The sequence below is a fragment of the Lissotriton helveticus genome, chromosome 2_2 (assembly GCF_964261635.1).
Source record: "Lissotriton helveticus chromosome 2_2, aLisHel1.1, whole genome shotgun sequence".
Lineage (NCBI taxonomy): Eukaryota > Metazoa > Chordata > Amphibia > Caudata > Salamandridae > Lissotriton > Lissotriton helveticus.
The window spans coordinates 519,316,452-519,337,126 of NC_136060.1; the positions used below are offsets into that span (position 1 = coordinate 519,316,452).

Sequence of the window (20,675 nt, forward strand, 5' to 3'; positions counted from 1 at the left end):
TTTCTAACCCCTGGTATGACGATAGACTCAATGACGACAGGCGTACTATGCGAATGGCAGCGCGCACCTGGAGATCGGACCCTTCAGCACTGCACCTCAAAAGGCTTAAGAACAAGAGAAATGCCTACTTCAGGAAAATAAAGCGCACAAAGTCGAACTTCTTTAGCCGCCAGTTGGACCAAGCAAAGAACAGGCCAAGAAAGCTGTTCGAACTAATCAAGACCCAAACAAAGACACAACCCTTACAATCAAACAGCACAACAAGCGACACCCCACCCTGTGAAGCCTTCTCTGCTTTCTTTAAGCTAAAGACTGACAACATAAGAAATGACCTCATCAAGGATGTAAGCCGATTCCCCAACCACATCAGAATGTCTAACACTCAACCTAAAAACAAGGCATCCTGGCTGTACTTCGATACCTACTCGGAAGAAGCAATACACAAACTGCTCTGCACCTTGAAGCCCTCTAATCACCTCACAGACCCTCTACCTGCTAATGCTGTAAAAGACTTCACCCCCTTGCTCCTCCCTCTCTGGACCAAAATCATCAACAGCTCCCTACAACAAGGCCTCATTCCAGACTCCCTCAAGGTGGGGCAAGTCACGCCTATACTCAAGAAACCTACAGCTGATCCGTCTGACCTAAACAATTACCGGCCCATCACCAATATCCCCACCCTGGCCAAACTGCTGGAGAAATGTGTCCAACTCCAACTAACAAAACACATTGATCAATTCGACCTCCTCAACCCTCATCAATCAGGCTTCCGAGCGAAACATAGCACGGAAACAGCTATGACACACATAATTGATGACGCCCTCCAAATCCTTGATCGCAATGAGTCTTGCCTCCTCATCCTTCTTGACCTCTCGTCAGCATTTGACACGGTCAAACATGAGAACTTGCTGGAGCTTCTAAGCACTAGAATGGGGCTATCGGGAACTGTTCTCAAATGGTTCTCGTCCTTCCTTCACAACCGGTCTCAGAGGTTCAAGATCGACAATGTGCTATCTACACCTGTGCCTGTAGATCTAGGTGTTCCACAAGGATCCACCCTCTCCCCTACACTGTTCAACCTCGTTATGGAACCGCTCGCCACCTTGCTCCAAGCCTCCAATGTCCAATTCCATATGTACGCCGACGACACACAACTTTACCTAAAGCTACAATCCCCGGAAGATATCAAACATCTGAATTCCACGCTTATCAACACTCAATCTTGGCTGGCCGATAATCACCTCAAACTTAATGCTCTGAAAACTGAGTTCCTACTCATCTCACCTCCGACGAAAATCTCCACCACACAAACATGGCTCAATAATCTAACAGCACTCAATGTCCAACCTACCATCGTGGACTCGGCGAAATCCCTAGGCATCACACTCGACGCCAAGCTCAACATGCAGCAGCACGTTAGCAAAGCCACAAAAGGAGCTAATTTCCAAATCAACACACTGAGGAAAATTAAACCCTTCCTCCCTGCCGAAGACTTCCGAACTGCTGTACAAGCTTTAGTCATCCCTCTAATAGACTACGGAATTGTGGCCCTCAGCGGACTCCCGCTATCCACAACAGCACCCTTAAGAGCCTCCCTGAACGCTGCCGCGAGACTCATCACTGGCTCAAGAAAACACTCGCATATATCCCCAGACTTAAAGTCTCTAAAATGGCTGCCTTTTGAAGCCAGAATACAGCTAAAAATTGCAGTTATGACACACGCGGCCGTGCACCACAATGCACCCAACTACCTCGCTCAAAAGTTGTCTATATCAGGAGGTTCGAGATCCAATAGAAGCTCAAAAAATCTACTCCTGAAACCTCGTAGATTCCGGAAAGAGGAAACATACAAGCGCTCCTTCTGAGGTATGGCACCCAGGATCTGGAATGCGCTCCCTCCTGAAACCAGGCTTATCTCCTCCACTACACTCTTCAAGAAAGAGGTGAAAACCATCCTTCTGGCCAAGATCTCCTGAACCTTATAGGGGCTGGATCAGAGACTCTGCATTGCTTTGTATCACTGTTCACCTTGTCCTTTGGCACTATACTTCTACTTGGTGGGGACACTACTACGTTTCTCTCTCACTACCGACCAATATATGATACACTTTGGTTTACTGATTCACTCTCCCGATGCCCCCACTCAGTGTTCTCTCTATATTAGGACATTGGTATAAGCCATCCACACTCCCAAGGTGTACCTGAACACCTCTGTAGTGGGATCAATGACTTGTGCCGTCTTATATTACTTGTTTACCTGATTGTATATTGATATGTTTTATGTACATATTATTACCCTATCATGTTACTGACTATTATACTGCTCCCACTATCTCTGTTCATTCCTACTGCCCCTGTCCTGTCTTTGTGTGAAGCGCTCTGATATCTGTAAGGATCTTGTTCGCGCTATATAAAACTTTGAATAAATAAATAAATAAATAAACTAACGCTCATCTCCACACAGCCTTTTGCACGCTACTTCCCACTTAGTGCACCTCGGTCTACCACCCTCCACCTCATCAGTAGCATCGATAGCCTAGATTCATGAAAGAAAGACTTCATTCATGAATTTTCCAGCCTCTTCACAACCGTATAAAATACCTACACCACCATCCTTGGTGACTTCGCCCACCCAGAAAACGCAAACATGAAAAAAGCCTCACTCCTAAACCTTATTAACACACTCCACATGGCAGAGCATGCTAACCAAACAACATACCCCAAATGCCGCAACATCGTCTTATCAAAAACAACGCCCATCCAATGCAAACCCATCTCTCTGCATACGACAAACACGCATAATTTAACCCAAAAAGTAACAAAGCATTTGCAGATCCTTCAAGAATTTTTCAAAGATCTAATTTATTGCTTCCCTGCTTAAGTCATCACGTATAAAAATGACTGAAATATTTCTCGAAATTATGCCAACACCCACAGTCCAACTAAAATAAACAAGTGCAAGCTAAACTCTTGGGCACCTTGGTAACTCCAAAGATCTTCCCAACTACAAACACTCCCTCCACCAAAGTAAAAGAGGAACAAAACTCCCCGTGACCTCGTGCTGCTGATGTCCCTGTGTGTAACATGCACACAACTCACATCAGCCAAGTATTAAACCAACACCATCAACAAAGCTGCTAACAGAAATAAATCACTCTTCAAGACTCTCCAGACCGCCGCTGCCGGTGATAATTCCAACCCGGCTGGGCTTAAGCAGTATCTGTGGTCGATTTTCTTTAAAGAACGTCGAGCTGCCGGTTCTAAGGTTCTCCGGCTAGCCCCAACGATGCTCTTTGAATCATGAATGGAGAAGTAAATATACCGCTTGGGGCTAGCCGGAGAACCTTAGAACCGGCAGCCCGGCGTTCTATCAAGAAAATCGACCACAGATACTGCTTAAGCCCAGCCAGCACGATTACAAGGAGTTATACTTCACTATTCAGCCCTGAGGAAGTCGCGGAATTATTTTCCACATGCGACGAAACACGTGACGGCTGGTTTGTGTTGTGGCTTAATCAAAATCAAATTAAAAATAAAGCAACATTACGGCAGCATGATTATGGATCATTCTTGATTGTTGTCACAATTTGCATTCTGTTAATAGCTTGTTGTGTGCCTAGGTCTGGTTAGAATTTTGTTTACTGTGAGGGATTCTCCCTCACACAAATTGGGGGTTATTGGGCTTATCCCCTCTCCTAGTAGCACCAACTGACTTTTCTTATATTCAAATTTGCGTTATATAGCAGAGCGCCCACATACCCTGGCTTCCAAAAACCCTTTGCTTAGAGTCGCACTTTCAGATGACTTTTGACAGAGTCAACCAACCCAACCTCATCCACACCTTGAATTTCTGAATGGGATTTACTGACAAAGTGAGTGCTCCACTGGTTCTCCTCTTACCTATTCAACTAACACCAGTATGTTCACATGGGTACCTACAGTCCCAAAAGGTCCCCATCATCTGCAAACCCCTCCTGCGGTCCATCCAGACTCTTGTGATCTTCAACCCCTACATGGAGCCGCCCCCTCTGAAGTTTCCTCACCAACAAAGCTTCGACATTTACACACGTGTCAGCCACAAACAAGTGTATTTGACAACAGCCTTTGAGTCCGGCATCCAACACAAAACGCACTGTCTGCATCTCATCCAGACTTAATTGTTCCTCCACTGCCTGACGTTTACCTCCAACAAAACATACTTCCTACTATTTACAAAGAACATCAAGCAACAAGTTATCCAAACTTAGTTCAACCCAGAAACCTTGACTCAGTTGAACCCCAACTTTTACCCAATCCCTCCCTTTCTCTCTGGACTCCAAACTCACCCTCAATGAACATAGAATCAAGAAAATCAAGATGGCTCGGTGCCAGATCGCTCTACTAAAGAATGAGAAAGCATCTCTTTGAGCAATGAAGATCAGAACTGCTGCTCAAGCCCTGGGTGGTGGCCACGCTCTCCTCCACTGCATCCGATATTCCACAGTAGGCCCCCGTAAGGCCATCCAACACTACATGTCTCATCAAGGGACTGAGGAAATGTAACCACATCATCCACACACTAACAGAACTCCAATGGCCCTCCTTGCCGCCCGCACTATCTTCAAAACTAGCTGCATCATCTACAAAGCCATCACAACCAGTACTACTGCCTACCTGAATAACACCCTCACCACATCTGGTGGCTAGAGGAACACCTGCACCCAGAATACCCTCACGCTGGAGACAAATCACTGCAAAAAAGAAAGAACAAGGCGATAGGCCTTCTCCACCTACGGACCCAGAATCCAGAACATCTCTGTATCCATCAGGACCTCACCAACACTGCTCCAATTTGGGAAAAGGCTGAAGCACAGCTCTTTAAAGAACACAACATCAAGAATTTAGGAGAGTGGTAGATTATTTGTGGTGGACAAGTGTCCACCTCAAAGGATAAGGCCACCAACCTGATGATGTCACACAAATTTAATTAAATAAACCTGCGCTCAATCCCTAGAAACGTGACACGAAGAAGTCCGGCTTTAATCAAAGTCAATGTGTAAAGTATCTAAGCAGCGCATACCCAACAGAAAAAGTCACACAAACACAATATAATTTCACAACCGATTTTATGAGTAAAATGAGACCATAAGAAATATTTTTGAAGATTTAAGTGAAAAGAGCGCCAAAACGAACAAAGCGCCAATGACAGTCTATAGAAGTGGTAGACCAGGACCCAGGCGTGATCATGACGACCGGGATGAAGCCCTGGTCAGATACATGCGGATCGGTTCTAGTGAAAGCATGGAAGTCAAAAAGTTCAAAAACATGTTTAAGTCCGAATGCAGAAAGAGACTTTTTCTGTTTTTGAGAACATAAATCGGCCTTGAGCAGGCTGCGGCTGTAACTGTAAGTGCCACTGTAGCACCAAAGGCTGGATTCTTGAAGGGGCTTGGAGACATTTGAGCCCCAGAGTTTTGAAGGATTCTCAATGAATGTAGAATGGGATGAAATAGGTGCTGAGAGCCTTGACTGGGACGAACGTGAGAATCAATCCGATGCCATGGAATCGGCAGCCGGATGCTTTTTCAGGCATGTACCCTTGAATCTCTGGAGGGAAAGTTTTTCAACGTTCCCAACTTTCTTCTGGTACCCAAACAAACACAGGAGTACACAATCTAAGGTCTCCAGGTCCTCAGGTGAAGACACTTAGATACATTCAGGTTGTGAGGCAGAGGTCAACAGCAAAAGTCTAGTTCTGGTCAGTTTCCACTGATCCTGCTGAATACTTTCAGGATAAGGCTTCGCTGAAGCTTGTTGTGCCCCTGTATCCACACAGGAGGTCACCCAACTGACCCGTGGAGTACATTTCTTTGTTTTAGTTACAAGAAGGAGTAAGTCCGCTCTTTCTGGGCCCCTCTGAGGTAATAGACAGCAGTCCTCTTCTCATCTTACGCAGGTCTAGATAACTTTCTGAGGACGACTGGGTGACGGTCCAGTTTATAGGTTCCACCAGCCTGCGAGTGGGGAAGAATCCACTGCATTCACGAACCAATGTGGTCAACGTTCTAGGGGACAACACTACCCACTATTGTTTAGCAGTTTTTGTTTCCCTAACTCCAAACAATCCCACAATGACCCTCACACTCAAAATACAAAATAAACGGCCACATGCATCATTGCACCCGTTTGCGATTCCTAAATTGCGAAAATTAAGGAATCGCAATTTAGAAATCGCAAACTGTAATGCATGAAAAATTAGCTTTTTTTTTGCGATTCTGTATTTTTCCATAATTGCGATTCACAATTTGCGAGTCGCAATTAAGGGAAACCCTTCCCATTCATTCCTATGGGCCAAAAGGCCCATAGGAATGAATGGGAAGGCATTCACATTTTGCGAATTTCAAATTGCGATTCGCAAAATGTGAATGCAATTTCAAGGGTGCAGGGGGGGGGGTCCAAAGAACCCCTCCCTGCACACATGAAATGTAACTTCAAATGCAATTTACACACACACATGCCCCAAAGTGTGTAAATTAATACTTTCCAAAATGCAATTTGTGCATATTTGAACGTTTTCGGTAAATTAGCATGAAGGTCAACTTCATGCTATTTTACCACTTCCAAATTGCGAATTTGCAATTAAAAAATGATCATGCATTGCATTTAAGAACTCTGAAATTGCGATTTCTTAAATGCAATCGCAATTTTAGAAATCGCAACATGGTTGCGATTCCTAAAATAGCGAAAAGCATGATGCATTGCAATCTAGTCAATTGCATTCGCAAACGGACGAAAATTGCGATTCGCACCGTTTGCGAATGCAATTGACTTTGATGCATGTGGGTGGAAGAAATCCTTTCCTTTGTGCCCACCCAGAGGAGTGGCCTGGGTACCGAGCAGTTCCCTCCTCTGTGGTCATTCAAAACCGGTTCTTCTGCACAGCATCGATCTTGGTTCTGCCAGCAGATTCCCATGTCATTAACGCACAGTATTTGGCAGAGCATTACCTAGGAATTTTAAACCCAACTTAATTATTGGAAATACTACTGTGAATAGTATAAGGGATTGCTTCACAACCAATTATCAAAAATGAAATTAGTTACTACCTGTGGTTGCTTTTTAAAATGTTACTTTTTTTTTAATGTGCACATCCCAGAAGAAAGGGAACCTTTTGTTGGAGAGGTTGGTCTCGTTCTCTCAATAATGTTAAGCAAAAACGTTGAATTATCTCAAAAGACCTGCACGGAATAAAGTCGTCAGGCCAGTGATCTTACTCGCATCTCAGCAGCCTCACCACGGTAAAAGACAGCTCTTCCTCCTGTCAAACACGACCCAGTCTGGTGAGACAAAAGCAAACTAGAGAGCACTGAGCGAGGAACTAGCGTGTGCACAGTCCTCAAAACTGGAGAGACAGAGAGCAAGAGGAGAACATTAGACTCGCAAAATACATTCCAGAGGATGGACTTATTCTATAGATTGGAGGAATGCAGTGTACGTTTAGGTGGAGTGACTTGACTCTTAGTGACACTGCTCACTGCTTCGAAGGTTTGTATCTTGGCCTTACCTTGATTTACCAGTCTTCACCTGCGGGATGTCAGTGCTATAATGGTGCAGAGTCCACCTTCTCCTCTTCAGCATCCCTTTGCTCCCCTGTGCTTGTTAAAGGCAGTTCCTTCTCTGCCACGGCTGTTGACGGCTGCTGGAACCCTCCTCCTGCCAACACAAAGGTTATTATAACTTTGGAGCTGAAAACACCACAGGTTAAACATCCTCAACCATGCCTCCCTCCCCTAAGCTGCTTAACTAGAAGAGTCCCTGACCTGTCTTCCATCCAAGCAGACGCAGACTACACATTCATCCAATTAATTCACTAAGTACCCATACAACCAATCATTGTACCATGCAGTAACGTCACCAACCACAAACACATTCACTGCCCACACAATCACCTGTGCACAGGTGTAACTTCTTACAAACTACTAAACCTTCCAGTTAACCACACACCTGTGTATTACATAACCCATCCTTCTACACTACCACATATCTACTCCTTACACCAAAGAACTCAATGTGAAAGCCAAATTACCCATGTAACCATAGAAACCCCAAACCAATCTGATTTAAACACAAACCCTTAAGTAATCGTATTATAGTTTCTAATTCGGCATCCCCTCTTGCACTATATATACTCATTTATTCAAATGTATGTCTTAAATTTAGATGCACAATTTCCAAGGTCGTGTAAATATTTGTTTCAGTGTTACTTGCTGGAATATATTGTTTAATCTGTGTTCTAGTGTAGCCTGATACTTTCATTTTCTAGTTTCTTGGAAACAAGGTTTCATAGAAGTCAATATCTTGATTTCTCGGTTATTGTTTCTAAACTATAAACAATGTTTCACAGAGCATAAGTAAAAGGCAAGAGGTGCTTCTGTATTTTCAATCAATGCAGCGAGAGGCTGGAATTTTATGTTAAGACAGAAGGCTAACATTATGCATGAATTTTCTTCACTTCTACTGAGCAGGAACCATTAACCCCTTCCGTGCTCCCGTCGGCCGTTGGCCGTCACGAGCACTATTTCGCTGGTGCTGCGAATGGCCGACGTGGCCTCTCCCACTCCGCGGAACAGCCGCACTGCGGCGAAATAACGGCAGCGGTTAACGTGTTAAAGGCATCCACAACAGAACTTTAAAAACATCACAATTAATCTTAGAACGTCCAGTCCCATAAACACTCCTTGGCCCCATCCCCTTCCTCTTCTTTGCAGCTTCTCAGCAGATAAGTATATTGAGAGTTTTTATGTGAGATGTGTCATTGAATGATAGATGGTGTCATTTAAGTGTCTGTATAATGTTTACATTACCCAATTTATGGGAATTGCATCATTTTAGCAGACTGTATTCCTAAAGTGCCTTTATGCTGTTGGTTATGTGACAAAGTGTTTTACTTTTTCTTTTTAACTGTAGAATTGCATTTCTAACAACTTCAATAGGCGTTGACGTATTTTTGAATCAAATTAAGACATTGTTTAATAAAGTAAGAGGTTGACTCGCTCATTTTCTGACAAAGTTCTGTCACTCACGTAAGGGGTCGCTCCTTTCAGGTGGCAGCCGCAAAGCTATGGAACAGTCTGCCGCTCTCTCTTAGACAAGAACAGGATCTCCTCATCTTTAGGTGAATCTTAAAACCTGGCTCTTCCAACACTAGAAGAGATGTTTTGCTGTTAGGTCTCTCACGTGCTCCGTCTTGGGGTCAAGACCGCACCGGGACACTCCTTGGAGTAGCCGTGCGCTCTACAAATACCCCATAACATAACATAACATAACATTTCGAGTGCAAAGGTTTGCTTCCATCATGCTCGCGTGCAGAGTGCAGTAAATCTCGAGCACGAGGAGCGGTTGCTGTTTCCTTGGCGCGTGGAATGGCTGCTATTTTTTTCCTGCACGTGAGCTCTGATGACCCCATAAACTCCACAGGCGGGGATATCGGAGCGTCATCACGTCTGGCATTTTTGTTTACAGAAGTTTGGCCTTGTTTTGCAATGCATGCCTCTTTTTCCGAAGGCAGTTAGGCGCATATAAGCATTGAAGCCCATTTCTTTAGGAAAAAGGCCTGTAGAGAGCGTTTCCACGGCAACGTAACGGTGGCAAGTGCGTTTGTTTCCAGGAACGGTTGGAAGGAGCGAGTTTTATCATACAAAGGATATCGTGAGGTAGAAAAAGTGCTGGAAAAGGAGAAATACGGTTAAAATATTTTAAAAGCAGCAAATTATGGGTCAGGTATAAGGGAATATACAAGGAAAAGGAATGGATACTAATGGGAAAAAGTCATAACAACTGAGAATGTTAAGGGAGACACTAATCAGGAGGAGATGATTTGAAGGATTATAAGTAAACAGATTCAGGTCGCTGTCCAAGAGACAGGCAAGTTTTGGTCAAAAATAGAGAAAAGAGGAATGCCGATGAGGAGGAATACTTCTCAATATCAGGTGAGGAAGAACTGTACAAAGGTCCGGGAGGAAAGTGCCTTAAAAAAAGGAAACACGCAAATGCCTCATCCAGTGATTAAGGAACCCAAAGCGGCTCAATCAGAGTTGGTGCCGAAGCGGCGCACGAAAGAATCAGTTTCACACTGAGAATGATTTGAATCCTAAAGAGGATCTGGGGGTCCCAAGAGAGATCTGATGAAGATCTGGATGAATATATTTTGGAATATAGAATATAAAGATAGATTGGATGAAGAGATTGAAATAAGCAAGAGGAATAAAATAATAGTTTAAGCTACAGTGGTAGATCCTTTTGGGGAAATGTTATTCAACCCAAGGGATACTAGGCACCCCAGAGGGAAGGACTGGCGGCCACTGGACCACGTCTCAGACTATATTAAAGCCAGGTTGCACAGGTCCTTAGACAAGAAGGACAGGAAAATTATGCAGGATAGCATGTTCCCGTCCTGTACTAGATGAGAAGAGGACAATGACACCAAATGTAGACCTCAAATTTATAACATACTTGTTGAGGAAGGACCTGCGAAAAGGGTTGCAGAACTCACTGAAACAGTGCCAGAACCGGGCATTGGATATCCGGGGGCGCTTGGCAAAAATATTAGGTGTGGTGGAGGATGCCTTTTTGGAGACGTGGAATTGGATTCAAATGTATTAAGCGGGTAGTGTCAACGTGCCGTTTGTTTTTAGGAAATGCAAACACAAGCCTTTTGGCACAAAGGTGCAGAATCGTGCTTATGCGCATGAATGCAAAACCAACTGATTTGGCTAGAAAACTGCCTAGTGATGATGGGGGGGGGTTTTAACTTTTGGGTATGGGGTGGTGAAATACCGATCCAAATATATTCAAACTTTCACGAGTTTGGATAAGCCACAGTACTCTATGCGTAGAGTATTTGCAGGTAATAATTTTTATGGCACGGTTGGTAGGAGAGGGCACCAATCCGGCCGAACAAACTACAGAGCACAGTACCAGAGTGCAGGGCACCAAGGTACTAGATGTTACAGGGGGAACTAAGGAGGGAACCAATCTTATCCCCAAAGAGGGAGAGAATGAGGTTGCAGTAGCAGAGGAAGGGGAAGGGGACAAACCCCCAGTCAAAGCCAAGGTGAGTATGAGGACGGTTTCTGGTTTTATCCCTACAAGTGTGGGAGGAAGTTGAGGTTTTTCAAGGAGCAATGGAGAACAGCAACAAAAGACACCTGGGTATTACCAGCAACAGAAGGTTACCGAATAGTGCTCGACACAAAACCATACCAGTCGAGAGAGCCAAATTAATTGGTATTTCAAAAAGATCTGGAACAGGTTGTGCAAAAAGAGGTAGGCAAATGTTAGAAAAAAATGTGATAGTAAAGGTAAGAGAGGAAGAGAGGAAATTTGTAAGTACTTTATTTCCAGTGGAGAAAAAAGATAAAGGTTTGATGCCGGTGACAAATTTGAGGAATTTACATCAATGTGTAACATATCAACATTTCAAGATGGAATATATACGTGTACTGAGGCATTTACTTCAGGATTTGGATTGGATGATGAAAATGGATCTCAGGGATGCATGTTTCACGATTCCGATAGCGAAATGGAGTCAGGGGTACTCGCACTTCAGATGGAAGGGGCAGTGGTATCAGTTCCAAAGTCTCCCGTTCAGACGGTCTGCAGCTCCTTGGTGTTTCACAAGGGTGCTAAGGCCAGGTGTCGGGTTCCTGAGAGAAAGGGGAATAAAAACAATTGCTTACTTGAACGATATATTGCTAATGAATCGGAACGCAGATGAGCTGACCGAACAATTGAATCTGGGGAAGAGTTTGTTAAAGAATGCGGGATTTGTGATAATTTAGACAAGTCTGTACTGATTCCTAGGCTGACTTTGGAGTTTCTAGGCGTTGTGGTGGACACAGAGGTAAGCCCATTATGGTTACCAGGGAAGAGAGTGTAGAGAATAAGGCAAGAGGTGAAGTTGTTGTCAAGGAAGAAGGAGGTCACATTGAGAGTGTTGGCTCATGTGATTGTCATAATCAATTCAAGCCGTTTTTCACGAGGCCATTACATCGATGGACCCTTCAGCGTTTAAAGACTTGTGGTCTGATGTGAGGTTTGTGGTATTGAGACATGGAATCTCGGACTGAAGATACAAGAGAGGGGTTAATATGGTGGAAGAAGAATTTGGAAGCCTGGACGGTCGGACTATTCTTGGAACAAACCCAGATTTTGTACGGCTGACGGATGCAAGCAGCTTCGGTTAGGGAGCTACATGCGGAGGTCAAGAGACAGCTGGAGTTTGGACTCCATTAGAGAAACAGGAGCATATAAACGGCATGGGGATGGAAGGCGGTTTATTTGCGCTCCAAAGTTTCAAGACAAGGTTGAAGGAGAATTCTATGTTATTAAAGATGGACAACTTGACTTACCTAACTTGGTAACGTACATGACCAAGTTAGGAGAAGCTGGTTCAAGTGATTGTTGGAATTAGCAAAAGAAATGCAGGAATTTTGTTCGGCGAGCAAATTAAAATTGAAAGCAAAATATTTGCCTGGGATTCAGAAAGTGATAGTGGACTCGGATTCACGAAATGTGACAGATGACCGCGATTGGAGTTTAAGGGAGGATATTTTTCAGAGTAGTCTGAGACTGATGGGGACTCCAGAAGTAGATCTGTTTGCTTCCAGACCCACTTATAAATTGCCAAGTTGTATCAGTTGGAGACCAGATCTGGGAGCAATAGAAGCTTGTGCATTTATGCAGGATTGGAAGGGAATGAGAGGGCATGCCGTTCCCCCATTCTCCTTGATTCAGACAGTATTAGTGCAGGTGAGGAGACAGAGTTGTCGATTGATACTAGTTACACCCTTTTGGACAGCACAGGCATGGGTGCCAACAGTGATGGAAATGGCGATGGAGGAACCATATTTGATAATGTTATGCAAAGATCTTTTGTTAGGCGTAGAAGACACGGAACATCCTTTGGTGGAGTTGGGTTCACTCAGTCTTCTCGTATGGAGGATATCGGGTGTTCAGGAAGATTCACAGATCTTTCAAGTTCAGCTACAAGCTTACAAAATGAGTCATGGGCCCCAGGAACCAGGAGGAGATACAGAGCAGCATGGAAGGTTTGGTTACGGTTGTATGTGGAGAGGGATTTGGATCCCGTGGAGGCAGATGAGGTAGAGGTGGCCAAACTCTTTGCAGGGTTATTTGAGAATGGGATGTCATACAGGACAACAAATTGTTACAGACTGTCTGTGGCAGTTGGACGTTCTTTACGACAAGGATTGTCCATGGGTAGGAGTCCTCTGGTCTACAGGGTGATGAAAGGGATTTGGTTGGAGAGACGGCCTAATGCGAAGTTTTAAACATTATGGAATAAGAATTTGGTATTACAGTTCTTTGTGAACTGTCCAAGCAACAGATATTTGGATGTGAGGGAGTTATATTTGAAGTTAGCAACATTGTTATGCCTTTTTTCTTTCAGAAGAGTTTCGGAAGTGCGTGCATTAGAAGTGTCACATAGATTGTTTCAACCAGACGGAGTAGTTTTCGAAATCTGCAAGCGGACAAGGATTATGTGTGGGTCGATTTTTATCCTAGATTTTACAATTCTCCTACTTTGTTTGTGGTGCGATGTTCGAAAGAATATGAAACCAGATGTTAGATAAGAGATGTGCTGGGGTAGATCAGTTCCTAAGAGCTTACGTAAAACCATTTGAAGCAGATGCAGGAGCAACAATTGCAAGGTGGATGAAGGTAGCATTGAAGGAGGCAGGGGTGGATATGTCGACATTTAAAGCTCATTCAGTGAGGGATGATATGGCAAGTAAGGTTTGTATGAGGGGCGTTTGTAGGACATTATGAAAGCAGCAGATTGGTCAACTGCTGAGACGTTCAGAAGATTTTATTTTAAAGCTGAAGAATGTTTCAAATTGAACATGCATAATGCTAGCCTCCTGTTGTGACATTAAATGACTATTCTTATAAGTGAACTGAATAAAGAATGGCAAGACAAGGAGGCTAGCAATATCCCACCCACCTTTTACTTATGAAGAGGGTGTTTGTGGGGAAGGAAATTACAATGGCATTAACGTGTTTATAGCAATAGATATATTGAATTAAAAAAAAGTTCGAGTAGGTTTACGTTGAAATATGAAGTATCAGAGAACATGGAAGTATGTTTTTTCATTTATTTTGCAGATAATTAGACGCGGATAAGAAATGATGAAGAAGAATGGTAGAATAACATGGCTGGGAAGTGAAAAAACAAAAGAAGAAAATGGAGGCGAAGGACTATCTATGGGACAGAACGTTCATAGATTCTTTGTGATGTTTTTAAAGTTCTGTTTAAGACGCTATTAACCTGTTTACCTCGGCGGACATTCCACCGCGGTGCGGGCGTTCGACGAAGTGGGCGGGGATGCGCCGGCCGTTGGTCGTGCGCAGCACCAGGGAGGTAGTGCTGGCCGACGCGAGCACGCAACGGGTTAAAGGTTGCTGCTAGGGAGCAAATAAACGTTCATGCATAATGCTAGACTCCTCTCTTTAATAAAACCGCAATTCTTTATTCAGTGAACCTAAAAGAATCATCTTTCTCTTCCACTTAATCTGTGAAGCCTTGCTGCTCTCCCTAAGTTAAGAAAGGCCTGAAAAACCTCTCTTTTTAACTCATAGTTCACCAGGAACAATATGAAGTCTTTTCAGTGCCAAGAAACCCTTCCTGATACTGATACGGTTTATTTTAAAAACATTCAATAACGCTCAGACAGAGTATATAGGCTGCATTGAAGCATTATTACGGGGAGGAGGAGTTCAGTGTTCATTAGAAGACAAGTGGCAGGACTCTGAGGAAGTTTCAGAAGATTTATTGGATATCCGGAAAGACGGCACACAACGTCCCTGTGTTAGTATCCCAGGTCGAGATCCGCCTGACAAGCCTGGAATCCTTGCAGAGGACCCAGCACCCACAGAACCTACTGATTCCAGCCACAACAAGGAGCTTCAATCCATACAGTACAGATCTAGGGTCATGGAGGTGACAGCGGTGGCTGTAAACACTTTTCTTTAGTGAAGGTTACAGAGAAGGCACATCAAGTCTCTGACAGCCTCATGTGCCTGCCTGCTGTGGTGCAAAAACAAACAGCAGCTGTACCTCCACTGAACGCTGCTTCTGTGGTACTGACAAAACAAAGTATGTGGATGTGAAGAAGGCCATCTAAGACATGCACAGTAAGCCCTTTCGGTGCAAAGAAAAGCTTAGCTAGCCACAAGAAGGGAAAGATGAGTTATCAATATAGATAAATGTATATTACTATCATAATGTTACACTATTTTCTGTTTTGCTTGTTCACAAAAATGACTACCACTGTTATGTTTCCATAGTAACTACTATTTATATTGCTTGTACTATGATAGACTTCCGATTTGAATAATTCCTAAATTTACATTCCTTATGTGAATTCTTTGCTGTGTCTATTCATGACAAAAGAGGGCTTGGGTGCCACTAACCCCCACCCAGCCTCATCTAGTTTCTTTCTACTGAAGGTGGTTAAGAAAATCCTACCTTTTATTCCAGCAGATAGCAAGAAACCTGTGGTGACATTGTTAGTTCTTGCCAAACTGGACTACTGCAACGGGCTCTACCTCGGCATGCCCGAGAAGCAGCTCGGTAAGCTTCAGTTGATTCAGAATGACGCTGCTAGGCTTCTTGTAGGGATCCCCAAGATTCAATCAGTTGAGAAGCACCTTCAGAAGTTGCATTGGCTCCCAGGCAGGGGCAGCATCATGTTTAAGGTCCTTTGCATTACACACAGGGCCCTTCACGGCACCGGCCCTCAGTTCTTGAGGCGGTCACGGCATTGGTATTCCCCAAATAGGTATCTCCGTTCTGAAGCAGCAAAACTGATGCTTTCTCCAGATTCACTAAGCCAATTGGGGCAGCAGGATTTTCACAGTGGGGGCTACGAAGCTCCGGAATAGCCTCCCCAATTCTATCAGAACTCTTCCCTCCCTGACAGCCTTCAGGAAGGCCCTTAACCCCTTCCATGCTGCCGCGATTCTGCTCCTGTGCTGAAGATTTCAGCACGGGTGCGGTCATGATGGCCCCCAGCCGTCATCAGCACACGAGCACTGTAGTGCATGACGGCTGGGGGCCGTCAGCAGGCAAAGGGGTTAAAACCTGGCTGTTTAACAAATAGAGGTCCCTGCTCATTCTGGACTACTAGCGCCAAGACACCATTTTGGGCATTTACGCGGTTTATACATTTTAATAACATAACTAACCTATTCATATGAGTCCCACAGGACTGATCGTTATCTAATGCACACCGTACTCATGTACAGCTCAGTGAATCGGCAGCCTGGGGGGTTCTCGGTCTCACACTGGTACATTGACCAAGTCTTTGATTCTGTGTTAATCTCATCTGTAGTGCTCTATTCTGAGATAAACATGGAAGCTACACAATTACAGTGAGCAATAGCACCATTCCTGTAACCGGCGTCAGCGAGTACTAAAAGTTGAGCAAAAGGCAAGAAATCAACTGTTTTCCTACTGAATTAATTCACCCCGAAGTGAGGGATGTGCCTGAGCTCAAGCATGGATCGAGAAAACAGTACCAAAAACAACAGGTTGTAAACAAAAAACAACAGTTCCATAATAAAGTGGTGACAAGGAGACAAGTAGAAAGGTAAGTAGGACACGTCAGTGGAGTCAGGGGGTGGGGAGTCTCTTAAGACCGGCGCTGACCAGTGTGACGGACAGCAGCAGGAACCCTCTGTGGGAGTCTTCAACCCATGCACCACCACCAATGGGGTCTCTTGCTGTTGAGGTCATTTTGTCTTTTCCTGATTAGATACCTCCATTGCCTTTCATATATTCATGCATGTGAATACAATTTAAGTATCACATGAGGTGACTGCACATGTACAACATTTAACATTTTCTTTATAATATTTTGATACTTCATTACTCCTACATATGTTTTCATATGATTTATAATTAAACAATCACTACAAATCTATGAGGGTGCAAAAAGGTTTCTGTGGCAATCCTAGCCCTGTACATGATTCTGCCAGAGGCCAGCCCTTTTCAAACCAACCAGGAAGTGTTTTAAGCTTCGTACAGAAGAGTATGAGGTAGAGAGGGACCTTTAACTCCCTGTGAGGCTTGGATTGTATGGGCTGAGCAGTGAACATCCCCAGTAACGGTGTCTGCTTCTCCGAGTTCGCCTGGTGTTAACGGCTCACTAGGGAATGTCACAACTGAGACACAAAGTACAGCGTGAAGTACAGCTCGATTGTTCGACTAAGGTATGAGGGACAGAGGCCACCTAAAGAAACTCAGACAGGCCCTTCTGGTGCTAAGACAGCCAAGGGCTACAAGAGAGTGGTTGGTGAACAGCATTTCCTTCACACAATGAAATAAACTTCGGAAATACCACCACAATGTTGCAATTCTTGATAATATTGTGCTTATTGATTGATTGCATTGCCACTATATTGTTTGTTTTTATCCTTGCATCTATATATATTATCTGTACTAGATTAGGGAGTTGATTTAATTAAAGTCTTTAAAATGTAGCATTGAGTTCAGCCCTCACTAATCCAACATAGCATCCTGTAAGTCTCACAACACTGGTCACTGCCCAGAAGGCAGCATCCTTAAGTAATGCAGAGGTGGTTTGTGGGTTACAGTGTACCAAGGCCATTATCTCCAGCTTGTAAGTAGGCATTAAGCCTGTGTTTGGAGAGAAAGTTAAGGGGCCCTAAAACAGGGACTTATTTTATAGAAGACTCAAAAAAAGTTATCATGGTCTTCACTCACCTTCAAGCCGTCTCCTATAAAGGACAATAGATTCATCCGTTTTTCAGCCAATGACCCTATGATCCGCTTTTATTCACCACTCTGCTTTTTAGGTCGAGGGACCTATAAGCTGTGCAAAGCACAGCTTCCGGTCCGGAGAAATTATGTTTTGGAGTAGGGCAGTTTAAACCCGCCTCTCAGCTCCGTTCGCTTCCATTGGCTGGCTTCCTAAAAGGAAGCCAGCCATTGGAAGAGAAGGGAGTCACTCCAAACAAGCCCCGTCTTTTTCGGATTCGGGGGCGTAGGTTTTGCTGTTCTTAGGCTCGTGACGTCGTCGGTCACTCAGGACAGCAAAACACGCCCCCGAATCCGAAAAATATCGGAAGCTCGGGCTGCCATTTTGCTGCTGGTAAGGTTGAGGTAGGCTGCTCTCGCTTTCCTCGTTGCCGCCGTCTTTTTTCCCCGCCCCCTCCCGCTGTCCGTGTCTTTTTCTTAAAAGGTGACTGCGCACCACGGGTTAAGAGGGTCAGGAAACACCGTGACCAGAGGTGGAAACAGGAGCAGCAAGAGAAACCGGAACTCAGCCCCTTCCCGTGCCTGTCCTCAGAGGCTTGCGAGGCGCACTCGGCTCCCTGCTCCGAGCGGACTTTTGTGTTTCCTACCATCGGGATATCAAGTTTTAAAACACAATCAGTTAAACACAGCTTCCATGCACACATGAAAAGAAGCCCAGCTTCAGCCCCTTCCCGTGCCCGTCCTCAGAGGCTTGTAATGCGCGGTGAATTTCTGCCCTCCCCCGATGGCTGACGCCCCCATGCCTGCAATCCCGGGCTCCGGGCCCCTTTTCCCGGTCCACTCTCGCGCTCCCCGTGCCCGTCCTCAGAGGCTTGTAATGCGCTGTGAATCTCTGCCCTCCCCCCATGGCTGACGCCCCCGTGCCTGCAAACCCGGGCACCGGGCCCCTTTTCCCGTCCACTCTCGCGCTCCGAGGCCGGGAGCTGCGTCCCGCGGGCGGGAAGGGCATCCTGCAGGGAGCGGGCCCTGTGGCACGGCAATGGAGCTCCGGGGGCCGTGGGGAGCGCCTTCTGGAACGGGCCGAAGTAACACAGGGCTCCGCCGTCCTATTGCCGGGAGTGGAGACAATGCCAGGGAGCCGTCACCGCGCACCTGCACCCTCGGCTGTGGCACCCACGACTCGGGGGCAGCCGGGGGACTTTTACCAGCAGCGGGGCACGGTCCGTGCTCAAGCCCCGCATGCATCACCAGGCAGCTGCGCGCGGATAGCTTCACATGCAGGCAGAGGGCATTCACTGCCAAGCGAGAGGAGACGGGCGCAGACTAAAGAATCGGAGTGAGATTTTGGGGCTGGAAATCCAATGAAAGAATTGCCAGGGTTACGGTGAGATCAAGAGAAGTTTGAGGTGCACGTGAAGCCAAGTTGTGAGAGCCATGTTGTTGGTAATAAAGTCTAGAGGAAGGACCAGGCTTGTTATATTTTCCAGGCTGCATTTGTCCTTTCGGTTTGTGAGAGTGAAGCAAGCTCCGCGGAGATGGAAGAACTGGCCCGAGAGAGCATCGGCCTGCTTTCCAGGCCTTCGCTGGACACCGGGAGCCCACACCTGTCCACATTTGGAGCGGTTTTTAAAACGCTGAAATCTGCCCTGGGGGCAGGACTTCTGAACTTCCCGTTGGCGTTCAGCAAAGCCGGGGGGGGGGGGTATATACTCTGCGGTGACCTTGGAGCTGGTGAGTACAACTGACCGTGTTTAATGGTTCTTTGAAGTTTGTAAGCTATTAGTGTTAGGACTTCTATAGCTCCAGGCATTCTTGCTTCTAAGCGCTTTTGATTCTACATGTGACAAGCGGTGAAAAAGCGTTTCCAGAAATTGCAAAGCATTGTCTGTCAATAATAATTCGGTGTCGTGCATGTTTGTGCCTACTTCGTTAACCCCTTATTGTTACGCACACCATCACGCATTATCTCGGTGGCTGTGTAGGCGGCATCTGCAAGGGGAGGAAGATGGGGACCTGGCGAAGACAATTCCACTTTCCCACCCGAAGACTATCTATAGAAAATCCCCTTCAGTAAAAAAGATGCATCGACAGAGCTCTCACGTGTCCTAGGAGCCCAAGTACCTGCACGACTCGCTCAGCCAGTCCGGGTTTATTCTTTGCATTTTAAGGGCTATAGCCCTGAGATGTATTTTATAAGGGAAACACCAGGACTACAAATCCCAGGATGCAATGACTAACCCTGGTTTTTGACGAGTTACTCCTGCTTGCACTTGGGAAACTCTAGCTCTCTGCAGATGCTGGTCTTTTGCCAAATCTGCCATATTTGCCTTGCTGTATGTCAATATCACACTAAACATTTGTGAGGGTCTGTAGACTTTCAACTCATTGATATATTTACAATTTCTGTGGAAGAACGAAGTCAGAGGGGTGCACCGGTTTATTCAATTATCCTTCCCAGTGGAACCAAAGCAACTTTAGGCATTTCAAGAAAGTGGTAAAAATACATCTTGCTAATAACTTAACTGTGAAGCAAGACCTAATCTGGGTTAGGAAAGGGGAGGTAACAGCTTACTTTCTGATTCTGCTTTCCCCAGGCATTTTGAGGAAAAAATACAATTTGGGCACCACTGTATTTTTGTAACAGGAGTCTGAAAAAAAGCTTCACAGTGTGGTATTTGCATTTATATAGCACTTACGACCTCAGGCGGGGTGTTGAAGCAGGTTCTGTCAGACAGCACACTGCGCCGGAGCCCAAAGGTGGTGGTTAGTCCAGAATTATTGGTTACGGGGATTAGTCGTATGCATTCGCACAAATCATTCCATTTGTTTATTTAAGTTTCTTTGGGGTAGATTCAAAGTAACATGATTTATGTGCGAACATTCATGAGGGAAG

The 20,675-nt window shown here is 45.1% G+C and overlaps 1 protein-coding gene across 2 annotated transcripts in view; it reads right to left on the reverse strand.

The window, feature by feature from the left end:
- LOC144821612 (uncharacterized) overlaps positions 1-20,675 on the reverse strand; it is a 133,853-nt gene that overhangs the window by 33,079 nt on the left and 80,099 nt on the right. Inside the window, exon 5 of one of the 2 annotated variants that reach the window (XM_078678846.1) lies at positions 7,544-7,692. In XM_078678846.1, coding sequence (XP_078534972.1) covers positions 7,580-7,692 — 113 coding nt within the window. In that variant the 3' untranslated portion in view covers positions 7,544-7,579. The remainder of the gene's footprint in view (positions 1-7,543; positions 7,693-20,675) is intronic. The other variant, XM_078678847.1, reaches the window with a different exon arrangement.